This window comes from Cupressus sempervirens, chromosome 11 (genome assembly GCF_028749045.1).
Source record: "Cupressus sempervirens isolate cs-2001-9-10 chromosome 11, ASM2874904v1, whole genome shotgun sequence".
In the NCBI taxonomy this organism is placed as follows: domain Eukaryota; kingdom Viridiplantae; phylum Streptophyta; class Pinopsida; order Cupressales; family Cupressaceae; genus Cupressus; species Cupressus sempervirens.
Window position 1 is genome coordinate 843,757,706 of NC_143128.1, and position 21,052 is coordinate 843,778,757.

The window sequence follows — 21,052 nt, forward strand, 5'->3', positions numbered from 1 at the left end:
ACAGAGGTCTGCAAGCTAGGCATGGAGTTGGTCGTTTTCAGCCTGGTCAAAGGCAACAGTGGTAGCGCATGAGTCAAACTTTGTAAGCCCCTTCACTGTTTTGATCTGCAAAAGTCGGTAATGTTACTGTGATTATAAAAGAAGCACCTGGAAGTGTTCATGTTTAGAAAACAAGTACAACTTTTTCATTCAGAAATCTAAACTGTAGGACAGATTGAAAGGATTGTAATACTGTCTTATCTTCCGTGCAAAATCAGGGAAACCGATGTATTCTGGAATGATATATTAATTTGTCTTTTGTGCAACCTGGAATTTGTGTTCTGGATATCTTTCATGATTTTGCGTTGCTTCAGTAACTGAATCTGAGGAGTTGTTCCTATTGTCTATGTGATTGTTTGATTTGGAAAACAATTTTTTACATGGATCTGGCTAAGGATATTCTATGCTAGAAGAAGAGAATGAAATGAAAACCAAGACATCTCAAGCTCTTGGAGAAGCATAAAAAATGATAGTTGATTTGAAGTTTGGGATGAAGAAGCAAAGAAAATAGGAAAAAAAAATACAAATCAGCTTAAGCTCAAGGAAGAACTGTGAAAGAGTTGAAGCTGAAAAACTTTTTCACTTAAAAAGTTAGATAACTCTTTGACACAGCGGAATTGTTAGAAGATAAGTTAGAAAAAAAATTCATGTCCTTGGAAAATCCGAAAAGGTCATTGGCTCACAAAGATCATCTACTGATAAACGTGGAGTTGGTCTTGAAGAAGGCGAAAGCTCTGAGTCTGCAAAAGAACAGCACGAGACCAATGTTGATAACAGAAAAAATTTATTAAATATTTATGAATCTTAAAGTTTATCAAGCTGAGAATTATTGGTAGTAACTCGGGAAATTAAAATTATTGGTAGTAGCTTTGAAAATTAAAATTATCATAACATGCCTTAACTAGCTACAAAACTAGAAGGAGAAAGTCTCTGTTTGTGCATGTAATTCTAGAATCTAGATAGCATAACTCCAACAAATTTTTGTACCATGTTATCTTGATGGCATTTCCTTTATTTGTAACATCTCTAAAATTTTCATTCCAATTTGTTTTAATTATTTTTCCCTTTTGATTAGGCATAGACCTGCCCTGAATGACTTTATTGCCATCATTAGGTAGACCGAAGATGCATCAGGTATCTGCTGGTTTAGGAATTCTCATGGCAGAAATATTCGAGACTAGAGATTCCCAATGGAAAACTGCCTTGTTGATTTAACAAATTAGCGTACTTCTCATCAATTTTGTTTTCATGCACACCTGGAATTACGGAGGTTATAGAATTTTGGCCTGGGAGAAAAAAATTTATTAAGTATTTACGAATCTTAAAGTCTATCTTCTATGAGCAGCTTCAAGCTGAAAATTATTGGTAGTAGCTTTGAAAATTTAAATTATCATAACATGCCTTAACTAGCTACAAAACTAGAAGAAGAAAGTCTCTGTTTGTGCATGTAATTCTACAATCTGGATAGCATAACTCCAACAAATGTTTGTATCATTTTATCTTGATAACATTTTCTTTATTTGTAACATCTCTAAAATTTCCATTCCAATTTGTTTTAATCATTTTCCCCTTTTGATTAGGGATAGACCTGCCCTGAATGACTTTACTGCCATCATTATGTAGACCGAAGATGCATCAAGTATCTGCTGGTTTAAGAATTCTCATGGCTGAAATATCTGAGGCTAGGGATTTCCCAATGGCAAACTGCCTTGATTGATTAAACAAATCAGCGTGCTTCTCATCATTTTTGTTTTCATGCACACCTGGTATTACGGAGGTAATAGAATTTTGGCCTGCTATATAATTGAGTTTCTGATCCAAACCAATATTTTATTTTAGTTGCTGACAACAATCGGACTAAATTCCACCTGCGCATAAACTTATCGACAAGACATCCTTCAAAATCTTTCCAAGGCAAATCAGTCATGGGACATGCATAATAACTATTTGCCCTCAGAACATGACAATTCCAAAAAATATAAATACCTCAGAGAGATGCAACCCATTTTGATTCCCATCTTTCTGAAAGACAGTGCCATCTTAGGATAAAGGGTCTATCCTGTGGCTAATATTACATGATATATCACATGAATACCACAATATTTTCTACCAGAAATTGCTCCTTACATGGATTATGGATGTGAAGTAAACAAAACTCTATGCTCGTATATGAATATTACTTCATATGTAGAATGGAAATGTTTTCATGAGAGGGAGAGAGTTACAATGTTGTCACTAATGATGAAAAGGCTAGGTCACTTAACTCTTTTCGATCATTTATTATTAAAGTAAGATTCCTCTCAAGCTTAAAGAAATGTCATGTGAGTGATCAATGATAATCAGATTTATAGTTTATTGTTTTCCTGGATCTAGTGCAGTTTAGGGTATAATCTAGTGGATACAAAATCTTCATTTCTTTCAATTGATCCAACACACTATCAAATTACTTAAACAACAAGGCTTTAACTTTTAAGTAAATAAGTTAATTAATTTTTTATTTTTCGATATAATATATTCAAACTCATAGTTCCCATACAAATAGCTACTCAATTAACTTCCCAAAAATGGATGCATACAATTTAATAACAGAGAAAGAAGGTTGATTTTCCTCCAATTCTTTTTATTTTAAGGGGAAGAGTAACCTAAATTCTTCACTTCTACAGAGAAAGGTTTTAGAAACATCCAAAAGATCCATCAATGCGTTTGATATACAAAATGAGTTTTTCTCACCTTTGGTGAACAACAATATGGTCAGAATATCCTCCTTTAGTTATCGTGCCATCTACATCAACACCATTAAAGCTGAAAATACTTCCCTTCACACAATTAACTTCCATTTTAGCATTGCAATATTGACATTCCTGGCAAGAATTGACATATGTGCCAACTCCTATGCGATCACCAACTTTAAAGCGAACCACATTAGAACCAGTTTCTTTGACAATCCCCACAATCTCGTGCCTGTGACACAAAAGTTAAGAATGAAATCAGATTTATTTCTTTACAACTCTTTATTTCCTAGATGGTAAGTTCATAATATGATATTAACATGCACTTGTATTTACTTAGGTCAGATCTTCTGAGGACATAGGGATGTTCATCAAGACACACAAACGTAACATGAAAATAGAGGTGCAAGAGAAGGAAACTCACCCTGGCACCAACGGATATCTTGAATCGCCATGTTTATTTCGAGTCCAGACAACATCCGCGTAACAGACTCCACAGTGTGTTATCTTAAATGAGACGTCATCTGGACCTGGGGTTCTGCATCCCCACATTATCAATAAGAGAAATAAGTGTTTCTTTTCATTTCACTAGTTTCACTTCCCTCTTGACCAAGAAAAGGAGCCAATGGTCAATATCATTTCCTATTGCTAATACATATATAATAGGATCAGATGTATATGCTCAAATCAGATATTACTATTATTAAACAATAAAAGACAAAGAAGGTGAGTGAATCCAAGAGTATTCCATTTCTTTATATCTCACTAGTTTATTTCCCTCATCCCAGACAGGGAGCTAATGGTAAGAGACATTTAAGAAATGCCTTATCCAAAAATGGCTGCATCTACTTTATATCACAATTTAAAAGTAAAAAACTATGGCTGCATCTACTTTATATCACAATTTAAAAGTAAAAAACTATGTATGGAAAGAAAAGACACACCACAATTTAAAAGTAAAATATTATGTAGCAAGAAAGAAGCACTACAATAGACCAGTCAAAATTGATAATTTGTAGCTGTCGAAGAAGTGAAAAGTTGTGATATTTGTACATATGGTTGTATATTCTCACTAAAGCTATCATATGTATCACCTGGCCTTTAAATTTATGTCTTCTTTTCTCCAAGTAAGTACCCAGATAAATCAATCCTGCAATAGTAGCTCAAAATTGTTGCATTTATCAATAATTTACCACAACCACTCAACTATCGGATAATTAACTCTAAGAAATTTCAAGCTAAAGTTCATGACTTCTGATCTTCATCTAAAATCTAATTATATACTTTCCCCCTCCGCTGTGCATGGTATTAGAACTCATTGCTACTGGTCAAATCGTTTGCCCACAAAATACTTATAGGAAAACCAAATATATGATAGATTTAAGATACAAATTGTAGTAGAGGACAAGGTAATATTGTACTTAGCATTGGTTAAAGCTTGAGCGGGTTGGGTAGTTAGGAGGTGAGGGAATGCGACAGTTGGTTTTCCCAACCATCCGACCCTTTATAAGTACTTGGAATATTATCAATGTACGTACCTAGTTATACCACTTTACCTTAGATTTGGTGTGACCACTCTTAACTTAAGCAATAATCATTTTAGAGATTACCCTCAGCCAATAAAATTCCAAGAACTGAACCCACTAATCAATGCATCACACATTGACATAACCATGGTTAGGCCAAATCCATGGCTTTAGGTAGACATGACTAATATGCACTCCACGTGATCTATACACTGCATGGATATTCCATACATGACTCATCAACTTAAAGATTTAATGCATAAATGAGTTGTAACTTAACGTGCAATATGTGAAGTAGAAAAAACACCATGCACATATAAGAAAACAAGGCCATATTTACTTGCCATACCATTATGCAAAGAGTCGTACAATTCTCTGAAATAGTCAATGCAGTGTGGAACAAAACACAAACAATTGCAAGCTATAAGAGTTATCTCTGCAGTTCAATACATAAGTTTCATGCATTTCAGTCGATTGCCAATAGAGTGAAGCAAGGAATTCTAAATTGAAAGGGCTATAATAGCTATTTGATATTTTGGACATTTTTTTTAAATTTTCTTTCCAACTGTTTGATAAAATCTCTACAATCAGATTAGTGGACAACTATTTGACATGATTGCTGGATTTAGTATTAATTTGCTCAACATTCAATTTTGTAATAAACATTGCTAGTTTAGTACCAAATAGAAGTCACATTGATTTTGTAAGAAAATCCTGAACAGTTCACTGCTGGATCCATGTCATTATTGTAAAAGTATTGTTGATTATAGAGGATCGCTGCAAATGTATCAGCATTGCCTGTTCGGTCTGTGTTTTCCAAAGCCAACGATCCCTCTGTATTTATATTGAGAATAAGCCAAGAAGAGACATGTCCTGTCATGGGAAATGTCTATTCAATATTATATTATTAATATAAAACAATTGATTATTTAACTACATGTGTGTGTGTGGGCATGCGTGTGTGTGTGCCTTCAGTTTGGTCTAATGGGTTTTATCTGACAGAAGCTACAAATCATCAACATATATTGTTTGAGTTTGTTCAGAATTCGTATAAACAAAACTTCTGAAGAGTGCTAATAAAGACATTTTAGAGTTCCACCTGCAAATTTTACCAACTTAGCAGTAAAGAGCATTAAGTTTTCAGAGTCCAGAAGTATATTTGCAGAAGAAAAACACAGTACAAAATTCTGAAGATTGTTTATATTCAACTTGTAATGATTTGTATATATCACTAACGATATGTAATTCTTCTGATATTGAAATCAGGGATAATTTCAAATTTGTAATTCTTATATTCTTAGAGTTGGTGCTTCAAGAATGCTGAGTTGGTGCTCAGGTCGTTGAGTTGTGATTTTGAAAAGTTGGTACTTTGACAAAGGATTTGGTGATTGATTGGGGTCGGTGACCTAAAATTTTGAAAACATTTCAAATGTGAGGCTGGATTACAACAATATATCCTAGCAGCATTTCTCGCCATAGGTTTCCATCACGGGTTTCCACGTATCATGACTTCATTTTGTGGTTGCATTTCTTCCTGATTTCAGTTTCAATCTTTCAAGTTAAATAATTTTCAGTTTTCAGTTTCAAATTTGACAAACTTTATCAAAAAGCTTAATTGGTTAAGGATCACAATTTTATCTCTTCTACTGATCCCCCCCCCCCCCCCCCCCCTCGCAGTAGAAGAATTGTGTTCTACATATGTAATGTCCCTGTTTTCACATCCTCTAGCAGTGAAGTTGTTATAACACTCTGAGTTTGTGGCAGCATGATTCAAGGGGTTTTTTGATATTTCCAATAAGCTCAGATGGTTAACAAGAGTTAAATAACACTTTCAAATGTTATTTTTGGCTTCTAATTTGGGCTCCAAACATCTTGGAGGGAGTGTCTATTTTTGTAAAGTCACCAAGTCGGGCGTGTTTATTATCTTTTAATCATGAGGATCATTATTGTGCTGTCAGATTTTGATTCCAATGCTTTTTGGTCATTTTTTGCAAGTCGAGTGTATTGTTGGCTATAGTTTAACTAAATTTACTACAGTTACTATTTAATAAAATTAGTCTAATGAGAGCCTTAGTGTTATAGCTCATTGGAACCAGGATGAAAAGTTTTAAATCTTGGGCACATTAAACGAGACCTTGTGCGTCTATTTTCATATTATCATTATATTAATCAAAAGGTCATGTTTGGAGCAACAAGGGAGTATATATTAATATAGTAACTTTATCATAATGTCAACTTTAAATTATAACATAAAGTTCCTTCTGGAGAGAAAATAATATAAAAGTGAGTTTTAGTCCCTGTAATGTTCTTTTTTATGAACATGTGAGACTATAATGTTTTCATTGGATTAAGGGCTCACCCGATGATCCTCCATTTGTTTTCTGTGATGTTTTCTTCATACCTTGTGGATACTGTTCACTATAATTGTAAATTCTCTACCTCGCTCTGTGATGATCTTTGAAACATCCTAAGATGCATTCTAGAATAAAATGTCTCTTTAATCCAATGAATCAATTATATAATCGATCCAATGTAGACAATCTTTTGATTGAACTCGCAAATTATATTCTCTCTTTTTGTACTTGTTGTACTTTAGGGAAATCCATCCCATTTAAATTTGGTGCTCAAATAACAATGTGTGACTTTTTCTTATGTTATGGATGGTAATTGATTCTTTTGTACTTGGTGTTCAATGTATTTATTGATATGATCTGATTGAATGTGATCATTTTGAATGGTGCATGCTATCGATTTATTCTTCCAGGTTGGTAGTAACATGCTCTAATACCATTTGTGATGGTTCCCAATTAAAGCTTGATTTGGGACTGAATAATACTAGTTATCATAGAGATTGATGAAAATTAACAGATGGATTTCTTTTTCATGATCCAGGAATGAATCCTGTGGACCTTCCTATTATATCTAATGAATTGTAAGGTTTCATCTTTTGATAATGAAACAACATACTCCTTCTAGAGTATAAAACATGGTTACTGGGAGACCCGTCTCCCCCCTAAAAGTCGCATCTCGGAGACCGAGACGCATCTTGGAGACTTTTCGCGTCTTCGAAGACCTCAAAAAAGGTTGGAGACTTCACGACAAAGTCTCCCCGTCTCCTAATCCAAAAAGTGAAGCCTCCCCGAAGTCTCCTAGTAAAATATAAATGTAAAATATAATATTAACTAATTATATATATTTTAGCCCTCATTTTAATGTTTTAATACAAAAATTAAGACCACCGACAATTTAAATGATTAAATCATTTAAAATATTTTATTTAATAAAGTATTAACTTTAAAAACATTAGAAACACTTTTAAAAAATTATTTTTATTCAACTATTTAAATGATTAAATCATTTAAAATATTTTTGGAGAGTGATGTTTTTTTGGAGAGCATGATAGCTGAAGACCTTGAGATGGATGATCACAACCTTGTGGAGTAGATGATAGTACCATCAACATACTAATACTAGATATATTTCTGTTTTTTGTTTATTGTACAAAGTGTTCATTTTTGTCTGCATATCAGCAATTCAGCATCAAACCATACTTTTTTTAATTTAAAATTTGAATATGTAATGATAATCTCAGCAATTATCAATCTGATATGATGGTGATCATATGCAATATTCGAAAAACAAATGTCTATGAGATACAATATTGTGATCATGTGAGTTTTGAAATCTTTGACTCTGGGTCTATTTTAATTTTTAATGTGACATTACTATTATTATTTACTTCAATCTTACAGTATTACTATTTTCAAATTTTGTATTTACTTTTAGTATTAGACTCTTTAAACTATTAAAAAAGATTAAAATAAAATAAAAATTGCCGCCTCCAAGTACCCCCGTCTCCTATTTGGAAAAATGTTGTACCGGTACCAGTACCAGTACCAGAGACCTCGAAGTCTCTCCGTCTCCCGGTGACCTTGGTATAAAATAATATGTTAATAGTATTTAGAAATAATTTGATTTAATTATTACCTTAAGATTTAATACTATTAGATTACAGTATTTAGTTATATAAAAATATTATATTTATCTGGTAGATAAAATATTACAATAATATCTATTAAATAACAATATTCTTTAGTTATATCATATCATTCACTTATAGCTTAAATTATTATATAATGTACAATAGTATCTATTTAATTAATTATTTCTTTATCTATCTTTACTTCAAATATATCTACTAAAATTATTATTATTTATTTATAAATATTATATATTAATTATATTCTTATATTTTAATAATTATTTATTATTAAATCTTATTTTAGTGAGGATATCGATTGCATTGGGGCAAGAAAATCCCAATATGGATAAAAATCTGAGGGAGCTCCAAGCTGAGCATGTTCAAACATGAGCAGCAGTAACTCTACCATCCACCAAAAAAATTAAGCATGTACCTAGTGGGTGGAAGTGTGCATAGGGGGACGAGTAAATCGATCATATTGGGGCAAGAGAACCCCAATATGGATAATGATCTGAGAGAACTCCAAGCTAAGCGTGCCCAAACCTAAGCAGCAGTAAATCTACCTTCCACAACTCAATTAAGCATGCACCGAGTGGGTAGGTAGCATGCATAGGGTGAGGAGTAATTCAATCACGTTGGGGCAAAAGAGTCCCAATATGGATGAAAATCTGAGGCAGTCCCAAGTTGATTGTTTCCAAGCTTGAGTAGAAGTAGATCTACCATTCACTACAGAGTTAGGCATGTGAGAGAAAGTCTACAATGAAGAACTACAAAGGCACAATATCTACGATCAAAGTTGGTAAAACATTTCCTTAACCTTTTCTTATTTCAAAGAGTAAAAATTAATTTGTGTACTTTGTGTTTACATTGTGTCTTTATGCATTAATGTGTTTTCTTTGTATCTTCTTTGTGTCTTCATCCATTCATGTGTCTACCTTGTGTTTGCATTGTTTTCTCATGCATTAATGTGTCTACTCGTGTCTTCATTCATATGTTCTTGTATAAGTCATCAATGTGTCTACTCGTGTCTTCATTCATATGTTCTTGTATAAGTCATCATATCCTAACATGTGTACTTTTGCAAGTGTTTAATGCATATGCAGGTGAGAGAATGAATCTAAACTATGAATCAATTAAACATCAAATCAATTCCTTGAGGACAAGCAAATTCGAGAGGAGAGGGCTGTGATATCCCCACTAAAATAAGATTAAATAATAAATAATTATTAAAATATAAGAATATAATTAGTATTTATAAATAAATAATAATATTTTAGTAGATATATTTTAAGTAAAGATAGATAAATATATAATTAGTTAAATAGATAATATTGTACATAATCATGTAAGTTATAAATGAATGATATGATATAACTAAAGAATATTATTATTTAATAGATGTTATTGTAATATTTTATCTACCAGATAAATATAATATTTTTATATAAACTAAATACTGTAATCTAATAGTATTAAATCTTCAGGTAATAATTAAATCAAATTATTTCTTGATACTAATAACATATTATTTTATACTCTAGATGGGGTATGTTGTTTCATTATCAAAAGATGAAACCTTACAATTCATTAGGTATAATAGGAAGGTCCATAGGATTCATTCTCGGATCACGAAAAAGAAATCCATCTGTTAATTTTCATCAATCTCTGTGATAACCAGTATTAGTCAGTCCCAGATTTAAGCTCTAATTGGGAACATCACAATCCCACATTGAAAGTGGAGGCTCCCCAATGGTTTGGGAAATCTTTATAAAGGAGCCTCATCCTTCTCCAAGGATATGTTATATGGAGAGTTTATTTTCACTTGTTTTGATGAGCTTTCTCTTGGATCATCTTCTAGGAAAGAAACCCTTGGAGATGTTGCATGACTTGGATGGAAACCCAAGATCACTTAGGGAGAGATTCATCACAAGATTCCATTGGAGCTTATTTTACAACCTTCTTCAAGGATATGTTATATGGAAAGTTTATTTGTTTTCACTTGTTTTGATGAGATTTCTCTTGGATCATCTTCTAGGAAAGAAACCCTTAGAGATATTGAATGACTTGGACGGAAACCCAAGATCACTTAGGGAGGGATTCATCACAGAATTCCATTGGAGCTACATTGTATTTCAGAACAGGTTTGGAGCTACATTGCACTGCATATTTTCAAATCAGTTTGGAGGCATTCATGGGCGGAATTGTGACTTGAAGACTTAGGGTTCAAACCCTAACCTTGGTACCATTCACAAAGGGAGTGACTCGATCAAAGAAGAGTTTTTATGCATATGTTGGTTGCTAGGGTTTTGTTGAGATGCTGATTTCTAGAGCAGACCTTTGAGACAGCCTAAATTTGGACCTGCATTTTCATCCCTTTTTGGGGACAGCCTTGCACATCTCACTTCAGCAAATCCTAGTACAGCCATTAGGAGGTATTTTTGGAGCTGATTTATACATCATTTGATTGTAATCCGTCTTTCTTATTTGGAGGGATGGGTTTGCCCAACTAGGGCATGTTTATCAACATCTTTTTGCTTAGATACCGGTGCATTCAGGAATTCCTTGGATACTGGTGCGGGTGCTTAAGGATGCACAGATGCATTTGGGTGTTGAACCGATGCGCACAGGAAGCTCTACCAGCACCTATGGATGCAAACAGGATGCGTCCGAGAGCATCCGGAGAGAACCCAAACATCATTTGGACACATTTAGAGAACATCTGTTTAACAAAATCTATAATGTTTCTTTTGATTGATGGCAGATTATTCATAACAAAATAGCTATGTATAAGAATTCTGAAGCAACCTTTATCTATTTAAAAGATTACTGCAGTACTGATTCGCAGAACTAAACACAGAGAAATCTGCAATTAATTGTCTGACCTTAACAAGCAGCAAACTCTCAATTCTGGGTGCTTGATGAAGACAATAACTTATTTATTGAACAGCCTATATGTTTCAGACAATACCTTATATATTAAACGGCCTATATATATATATATGGGTGCACCCAAATGCATCTAAAATCCCATAAAAATAAAAATAAAAATTCCTGCATCACCCCCCGCACCTGCATCAGCATCAGAACCAGCATCGGTAACTTAGTCTTTTTGGCATGCTTCATGAGACTTTAAGGACTGAAATATATGATAACACTGTTTACCACATAGGTTAATTAGGAAGTGGCTGAGGCAAATTCTCTAGTATAGGTATGGGAGTTGGTTCGTGAACCGCTGGCTGCGTACTCGTGGCTACAGGTGCTGCTGTCCGCTGGCGCACTGCTGGCTGCATAGGTGCTACTGCTGTTCGTGATGCAGGATGTAGAGTAACCGGGGTCATCACCACTGGACGCCGAAACTGACCAAACCCTGGGATGTGAACATTTGCCATGGTGTGAATGTGGGGTGTCGAAATTACTGGAGCTGAAGTGATAGTCACAGGTGCAGCTGGTCGCGGAAAGCGAAGTGGGACTACTGAGACTATGCTACCTTCCTCATCTTCTTCCTCTTCCTGTTCTACCTCCATACCTTCAGAGTCGTCATCCTCATCGCAAGATTGTCCTGATGGCCACTATCGGTGTTACCCGATTCCTCCATCTCCTACCGTGTCCTCTTCTGGCCCCCACTCTTCTGACCTATAGGTGTATCCAAATGCTTCCATTGCATTACTAGAGGCTCTCCAGGTACTACCAGAGTCGGCTTAACTTCTAGCTACTCATGGGGTATCGTCCTAGCCGTGGCGTCCAAAAAGAGTCTGATGGCTTAGTGTGGCATATAGAACGTTTTGTGTTGTAAGGTCATGAACTCCTCCATGCGCGTGGCTAACAATGAAGCCCAGTCATATACCTTACCGTTCATGATTCCATTCATCATACTGACCAAAGGAAAGGAAATGTCAGATGCCCTGCTGGATCCTGGAAGCCTGCTTTTAACCACATCCATCAAACACTTCCAATGTCCTTCGCGAATCTCAGACTTCTGCAGCCCTCTTTTCTTCGACGCGTCCATGAGAGTATCGATGTGCTTCTGTACTTCATTGTTACACACCATCCATATGAGCTGCAATTTCGTCTCCTTGCTCATCTTTTTGGGTTTGCCATCAATCTTGGCTCCACCTTGCGCCACCCCTGGTATACCAAAGACTCTCGTAAAATCAATTGGCCGAAAGGATACCACTATGTCATACCCCAAATATGGAATTGAGCATTTTCGAGAATGCCTGTCATAAGCCTCAATCATCGGCCGCAAAACGCCCTCAAAGTCTCTAATACAAAAAAGTGGCATCCGGATAGCCCACTCCACCTGCGCCTTTCTGATGCTTGCTTTAACTAGGTGAGTATCGGGATGTTCCTCCCACCATTTCCGACAATCCCCTCCATTCAGCCCTCAAAAGCTACAGTTTGTGGCGTTGTATGGACATCCGGCTGAGTCTGTACTTTTGCCCTATGCTTGCCTGTCTCCTTTCCCCGTGACCGTGCTTGCGAGGGTCCTGCCTGCACCTCTTGATTCATGACTGAATCCTGCTCCAGGTGTTTCCTCCAAGCTCTCTTACCGGCTGATTGCATACTATGCCTTTTGCTGAAAAGAAAGTTGTTATTTCAGTGACGTGTCCGTACAGCTTGCAAAATTTATCCTTCTTGACATGAGTGCAGATGCTTATTATCTTTCCTGCACCTGCCGTACAGCTATACGGATTCACATCAAAACTCTCTCTCACGCCATCACTTCATGTATCGTGCCGCTTGATACAAAACAGCGGGTCAGTGCAACATCTCATCAATTTCGTCCTAAGAGCACTGTAACTCCTGCTACGAGTGCCCTCCGATGAAACCCTTGAACACAATACTTCCAACCTGTGGTCTAGACGGCTTCCAAATAACCACTGACGACCCTCAACAGGCGCAGAAGCATTTAAAGGAAACCTCCAATGATATTGTTATTGGAACGGCAAGGCACATTGCTAAAAGACATTCCAAATGTGGCATATCGAGTATCCAGACGAAGTAGGGCTGATGATAATCTGAAAACTCTCCCCTACGTTGTTTTACTTATTCACCACGTCAAGGCCCTTGATGAAGCCACAGTGCAGCAGCATGAATATGCGAAACTCGATGCTGGTGGCAACTTGCTTTGTTGTGATCACTGCCTTCGAACTTATCATCTTCAGTGTCTTGACCCACCCCTTAAGCGCACTCCCCTGGAAAGTGGCACTGCCCAGTTTGTCGTGAACAAATTGAAGAAAAAAAATCTTAAGTCAGTCATCTACAAAATCCAAGCGATGAAGAACTAATAAAAGTCACGATGGATCAAAGACGAAGCCAATGGCTCTTCGTTCTCGCAAAGCTCAGCCAAATGAAGAGAACTGAAATCCCGAGAAGACCAATGACGCTCCATGTAAGGAGGTTCCTGCCGGTTTGCTATCTCGCCCTACGCCCTCTCTCTCCTAATCTGCAAGCACTGTGCTGAGAACAGCTGATTCGAAAATGGTCTTTGTGTTCAACTTTCACTCATCTCTAAGTCGAATGGCTTCTCTTACATTTCATGCTCTTATACAACCAAAATAGGACCGTACGGTGACATGGACAACACCGTACGGTGACAATGACATGGAATAGCCTGCCGTACGGTGCTCTTTTTTTTTTTTAATGAATTTTTTAATTTTTTTTTTTTTTTTTTTTTTTTTGAATATATATTTTAACAGCAGAGTCAGTTTTCCCTTCGACCGTCAGCATCATCGGTCTGCAACGATGACGGGGTCACCCGAAGGTCATTTTCTGACACAAAAGTCTTCTGATCGTGGTATACCTTGTGCTTCGAGCCATTTACCGCCTGAGGCACTTCCTGTCCATCCAAAGTCCATAATTTTATTGCTCCATTGTCTCCTTCCCGAATCTGATATGGTCCGACCCACTTAACTTTGAACTTGCCTGGCTTGATCTCATTCCGGCCGTCGTACTTCAACACCCGCTGTCTGGGCTGAAACTTATTCAATTTCAAGTGCTTATCGTGCCACGCCTTCCACCTGTTTTGGGTTACTTCAGTGGCCCACTGTGCTAACAATCACTTTTCCTCCAACCTGTTTAGTTTGTACAGTCGCTCCCTTAAGCTTTCCATGTCGCCCAACTTGTTTTCTAGCGCTCTCCGCAGACTTGGTATCATGAATTCTGCTGGTACTACAACCTCCTGCCCAAACATCAGTTGAAACGGCGTGTGTCTTGTTGTAACTTTATAAGCCGTACGGTAAGCCCACAGAGCAGAAGGTAATTTCTCCTCCCAATCCTCTCTTCAACTGCGCAGGATTTGTATATAATTGATACCAGAATTTTGTTGGTAGCTTCGGCCTGTCCATTTGCTCTTGGGTAGTACGGACTTGACAATGAATGGTAAATTTTGAACTCCGTGGTGAGCAGTCGAATCACATGGTTTACAAAATGTCCTCCTCTATCGCTTGTTAATTGTAATGGAATGTCGTACCTGGTAATAATTTGCTCATAAATAAACTGTGCCGTACTTACCTCTGAGTTGTCTGGTAGTGCACGCACCTCCACCCATTTAGTCAAGTACTCCGTGGTGACCACAATGTAACGGCACCTTCTGGTTCTGCTCGTCTTCAGGGGTCCTATGAAATCCAAACCCCATCGTTCAAAGAGCTCCTGAGCATGAGAGGGATTTAGAGGCATGAAGTCTCTCTTCAAGGGTTTACCCGCGCGCTAACATGTATCGCATGTAACAACCCATTCCCTGGCGTCATTGTATACCGTTGGCCACCATAATCCTGCTAGACGTATCTTTCGTGCAGTTGTGTCCGAGCCCAGGTGTCCTCCTGTCGATCCTTCATGCGCTTCCTTTAGTACCCATGGAATTTCTTCCTCCAGGACACAACGCCTCAAGATTTGATCGGGTCCCATTTTATACAAGTCCATTAATCAGTTGAAATGTTCTGCTCCGTATCACCAACTTCCGTCTTTCATTCGATGGCATGGTATTTGGAAACTGTCCCGTCAACAAGTATTCGCCGATGCTTGTATACCACTTCGGTAGTGCAGCAATCTGAAACAACTGTGCATCAGGAAAGTCATCATTCACACCGTCTGTCGGTTCTCCTGTTCTAATACGTGACAAATGATCGGCGCTTACATGTTTCTTTCCTGGCCGTACGATGATCTTGAAGGTAAACTCCTGCAACAGGAGTAACCATCGGCTGATCCTTCCTTGAATGATTGGTTTATTGATCATATACAATAGGGCCTGATGATCGACATAGAACACAAACGGAGTAGCCAGCAAGTAGTATCGAAATTTTTGCACAGCATAGACCATCCCCAATGCTTCCCGTTCGGTCGTACTATAATTTTGTTCTGCTTTTGATAGTAACCGACTAGCGAAGTAGATCGGATGATCCAACCCGTGGCTTTCTGTCTGCGCGAGAGTTGCTCCAATCGCATAGTTCGATGCATCCACATGCACATGAAACTCCTTATTCCAATCCGGGTATGCCAAAATAGGTGTTGTAGCCAGTCGTACCTTGAGTCCTTCAAATGCTTCATCCTGTTTCTTGTCCCATCGAAACGATTGTGTCTTGCAAGTTAACCTATCCAACGGATATGCTATCTTGGCAAAAAATTTGATGAAACGCCTGTAATACCCTATATGCCCAAGGAAAGATTTTACCTCTGTCACATTGGTGGACGTCTGCATCTCCAATATGACCTACACTTTGTCTGGATCTATCTTTATTGCCTCCTTACAAACTATGTGTTCGAGCAACCTTCCGTGTGGGAGCATAAATCTGCACTTCTTCGGGTTCAGGGCCAAACGCGCATGGCAGCACCTTTCCATGCACTCGCCTAAGGCTGCTAGATGTTTGTCCTCTGCACTGAACACTGACCAGTCATCCAAAAATGCCTCGAAGTTTCTGACGGACATATTGTCAAAAATGTGTAGTATGATCCGCTGAAATGTCACAAGCGCATTGCACAAACCGAATGGCATCCAATTATAGGCATAGACCCCATCTTCTACGACAAATGTCGTCTTCAGTTTATCCTCCTCTGCGATTGAGATCTGATTGTAGCTGGAAAAACCATCCATAAATGAGTAGATCTCGTGTCCCGCTACCTCCTCCAGGATGTTGTCCGTGAATGGGATCGGGAACAGATCCTTGATGGTGACTGCATTCAGGCATCGGCAATCAACACATATTCGGATCTGAATGGAGTCCTCCTTCAGTGAGATCACGATCGAGGATACCCATTCATTGGTCTACACTTTGAAAATAATGCCGGTTTCTAGCATCCAATTGATTTCCTCCGTAACCCGAGCCGCATAATTTTTGTTCATTCTGTAGGGCCTCTTCCGTACGGGTATTGCTCCTTCGATCAATTGAACGGTGCACACATAATTCAGGTGGTACGCCCTCAGGTCCTTGTACGTCCATGCGAAGACATCCTTATACTCTAAAAATATCTTGAATGCTATTGTCTTTAGTACTGGGTCCTAATTGTCTCCTACCAGTATGTTCCGTGGTTCCACTTCGTCTCCCAAATTCATGGTCTACAACGCGACTTCATTGTATTTGATGGGTTCCCCTTTAGTGAACTTATGTGTCGAGGTCACATCGAGTGATGCATCCCCTTCCTTCATTTCAGTACACTCCTTTGCAAATTCATCAGTATTGTGTTCTTCTATTGTCAGTACATTGCAGGTTGGAAACAATTCATAATCCTCTATCTGCCAATGGTAAAGACCATTTACTGAATCCAAATCGTCATCTCCTTCCAGTTGTAGAACTCCCTCCTGATCTGGTTCCATACTTTGCCCCTTTTCATCCTCTTCTCCTTCAAAATCTGACAATAGGGCTTCTTCCCCAACCATCTAAGTGTGCAGATCAATAACATACTTCCGACCTTTGCTTTCGAGTGATAAAGTATTTTTCTTCCAATCGTGCTTTGCCTTGGCTTGTATCAGCCACCCCCGACCTAGAATAGCATTGTATCCTTTCCGCCTTAGAGGAATCACCACGAAATCCAACAGGAATGGTTGTGTTCCAATTGTCACTGGTTGCACTATGAGTATTCCCAATGGCTTGATTCCATGTTGATCGGCTGTTAACAACTGGAAGGTGGGTAGCCACAATGTCGGCTGTCCCAACTTCCTCCAGGTATCTTCTGGCAGCACATTGACACCAGACCCTCCGTCCACAATCGTGTCTGTTAACACAGTTCCGAAAATGCCCATTTCGACAACCGCCGGATAGCGTCCAGATGAAAGAGCTAACAGCGTCGAGTCTTCTGCACTTGTCTCCCTGTTTCTCTTTTTCTCGCTCTACTGGTTGCTTAGCAATCAGTACTATATTCGTGAGTGCCGTACGGAGTTGCGACATAGTGAGCAACAGATCATTGATCCTGACGGGTACCTCGGCTTGCAAGATTTGTCTTAAAAATGTTTTGTTCTGCACAGTTGCGTACAGAGGTACCCGGTGTGTCCTTCAGGTGTGCCATTTCTCCCTATGTTGCTTTCTAAATTTCTGCACGAGCTTCCTCCAGTCTCTTCTTTTCCTCCGTCGGATCAGGGTAGAGCTTCGCCTGCTTCCGAGTGATAGCCAGAACTTCTTCCTCGTCCGTCCCGACGGTAATCAAGTTTACTCCGGACTTCGGGCACCTAGTATCATCATGATCACCAGGTCCACACCATCGGCATAGCAACTTCGGTGTGTTCGCTGTTGTACACTCTCGGGTGAAGTGACCCCACAGATTGCATGCGCGGCATTGAACTATTGGTCGTCCATTCGCATCATACTGGATTCGACTTCTTCCACCATTATTGTTGTTGCCGCCATTGTTGTTATTGCTGTTGTTGTTTTGACCGCACCAGTTGTTTCTGTATCCACCTGATGTGGCACCTTCTGTACTTGTGTTCCCGTTCCCTCCTGACGGGGATGCCTCCTGCGTGAGGAACACTTGCTGCGGTGTTCTTGTTTTCAAATTGAAAGGGAATTCCTTTACCGAGTGTCCCAGAATCTGGCAAATCTCACAAAATTGATCTTTCGGGCAGGATCCCTTCGTATGGCCTTCTTTCTTGCACTCCGTGCACCATAGGTCATTGCCCTTAGTCTCCTTGCTCATGTTTTTGAATTCCTTCATCATCCGAATCATGTCCTTCTGGAGAGCACAGACCTTCTTGTTGTTGCCCTCGTCATCGTCGTTGCTATCTTCTCCTGAAGGGTCATCGTCATCTGAATCTGATGAGCTGGTCTTCTTTTTCTTCTTTGTCTTCTGGTCACTTTCGAGGTTCATTGCCCGATTGTACGCTTCAATGTATGTCGATGGTGGCACGATCTTCATCTTTTTCTGCAGCTTCTGGTGAAAGCCTTCAATGAACCATCGTTTCTGTAACCTGTCAGCTGGCTTATTCTCCATCTCATTGATCAAGTCCTTCAATTTCCTTGCGAAGACTCGGACTGTTTCATTCTTCCCCTGCTTAGTATTGAATATCTCCGCTACAATTTCATTATCATCGCGCAAGAGTTGAAATTCAGCGATGTACTCCTTTTTAATGTTATCCCAACTGTTTAACTTTTGTGGATCGGTATCAGTATACCAATCAATTGCAACACCCCGGAGGGTTGCCGAAAATTGCCTTATCCATTCATTTGTATCCGTTATGCTATTAGCTCTCCAAATCGTTTCACAGGTTTTACAATGTCTGATGGGATCAGCTGCTCCATCACCATCAAATTTAGGTAACTTCTCCTTTGGTCCCGCCATCCCGATGCTCACGCTTGGTATTCCGATGCTCACACTTGGTATCTCGATGCTCACACTTGGTATCCCGACAGCTATGTTTGGTGAAGAAGGGTCTCCGTTAAGTGAATCTGTTCCTTCTGGAAGTGGATCCTGGATGAAGAGTTCACTCCACGCTCTTGCTCCTTCACCACTCTGAGCCGTGCGAGTCGATTCTCTTCCGTCTGGACTGCCTTCACTCGGCGAACACCAATTCAAAAACTCCTCCCTTGCCTCTTCGACCAATTCCACCCGCTGTCGCGTCTCCTCCAATAATGCTTCTGCACTTCTGCGTCCGTCGGCAACAATCTTCTGGAATCTCTTTCTGCGTTCAGCTTGCTGCACCAAAATCAGATCGCCGTGTGCTGTGCGTATTTCGTCCTTGTCCTTTACTTTGTTCTTATTCTTGTTCAGCTGATTCGGCATTACTCCTCATTCTCCTGCCTTTCCAGGTCCATCGGGCAACGATGCCAAATGTTTACCGCATAGGTTAATTAAGAATTGCACACAGATAATGAACACGAACATGAACAGCAAAACTCTTATTATTATTCGCATATGCCAAGATATTACATTAGGTTCTCATGATGATAATTACAATGATCCCGAAGGGAGATATAAATACTGTCCGAGAAACCTTCTCGAAGGTATCCGTCGGCCACATACAACATGTCAACTACAATAATAGAACCTTCTGGATACATCTTGATACATGTCGGCCTGACGGCACACATCCCGATACACTGATAGAACCCTCCCGATGCACTGTCGAGAACATCCTAAAACACCATCGGGAACCTCCCGATACACCGTCAGGAACATCCTGAAACACCATCGGGAAGCTCCTGATACATCGTCGGGAACCTCCCGATACACCGTCGAGAACATCCTGAAACACCATCGGGAAGCTCCTGATACACCATCGGGAACATCCTGAAACACCATCGGGAAGCTCCTGATACACCGTCGGGAACCTCCCGAAACACCGTCGGGAAGCTCCTGGTACACTGTTTCCTAACGACAAACACTATTTTTGAGTTTGATTCAGCAAATAAGATCAGATATTCTCATTATTGATTTGTAATCTAAATATATATTATATCTACAACCATTATAATTTCATTTTATTTATGTTTTCTCATAAAATATTGCGTAGGCAACAATCTTTCCATGAAATGTGAAGGTTGTTGAGTAGAAATGGCATAATATTCATTTTCTATCTGTGTAACATGAGGACTCACAGCCCCCTCCCAAACCTTGAAGTACCTCTCCCCCAGACATCTCCGAACTAGATACTTGAGTACCCAAGTACCCCCACTTCTGCCATTCCGCAACCATGCCGCCGCTAGGATGGGTACTTGAATTTCTATTTGAATTTTTATTTTTGAATGTTACTATTGGGTATGCAATATGTTACTATGTTGAATGTTCAATGGTTCTAATTCATGTTGCAAGTTTGCTATATTCGAGTATTTTAATTTGGTATGTTGCAAGTTTTCTTTATTCCAGTATTTTAATTTGGTATGTTCTACTGAAACATCATTTCATAACTAGCATTTGAAGTTCTATATGTATACCATACAACACTCCTCCCTGCCCCGTCTGCCACTTGCCGCCATGCTCTAGTCATCCCGAAAATGAGACCCATTTTACCCCTGTCCTAACCTACCTCAGTACCGGTGTTACACTGTTTTCTATGCATTTCTATCTGAATAGGCAATAGTTATAAACCCAAAAAACCATTAACTATAATCAGATATCAGATAACAGTGGGTTGTATGCCAATTGTTTGACAAAATATCAAACATCCAAACTAGAGGAAAATAGATCAGTATTACCCAGGGTTCTTATAGAGGTATCAGAGCTTTGATTTTGTTAGCCTGAAGGTAGAAATCAGTTTGTTTCAGCTGCATATTGTACTAATGGCCCAAATTAAGGACAGTAAATTGTTGCCTACTTTCCTACAAGCTTCACCACCAAAGGACAAGGTGCCTAAC

The 21,052-nt window shown here is 38.8% G+C and overlaps 1 protein-coding gene across 2 annotated transcripts in view; it reads right to left on the reverse strand.

Annotated features, from left to right (window-relative positions):
• The window catches only part of LOC149532186 (cinnamyl-alcohol dehydrogenase), a 175,386-nt gene that overhangs the window by 49,136 nt on the left and 105,198 nt on the right, over nucleotides 1-21,052 (reverse strand). For both annotated transcript variants that reach the window (XM_089810219.1, XM_089810220.1), the window contains exons 3-4: nucleotides 3,193-3,306; nucleotides 2,770-3,000 (exon numbers count right to left, since the gene is read on the reverse strand). In XM_089810219.1, coding sequence (XP_089666345.1) covers nucleotides 2,770-3,000; nucleotides 3,193-3,306 — 345 coding nt within the window. The remainder of the gene's footprint in view (nucleotides 1-2,769; nucleotides 3,001-3,192; nucleotides 3,307-21,052) is intronic.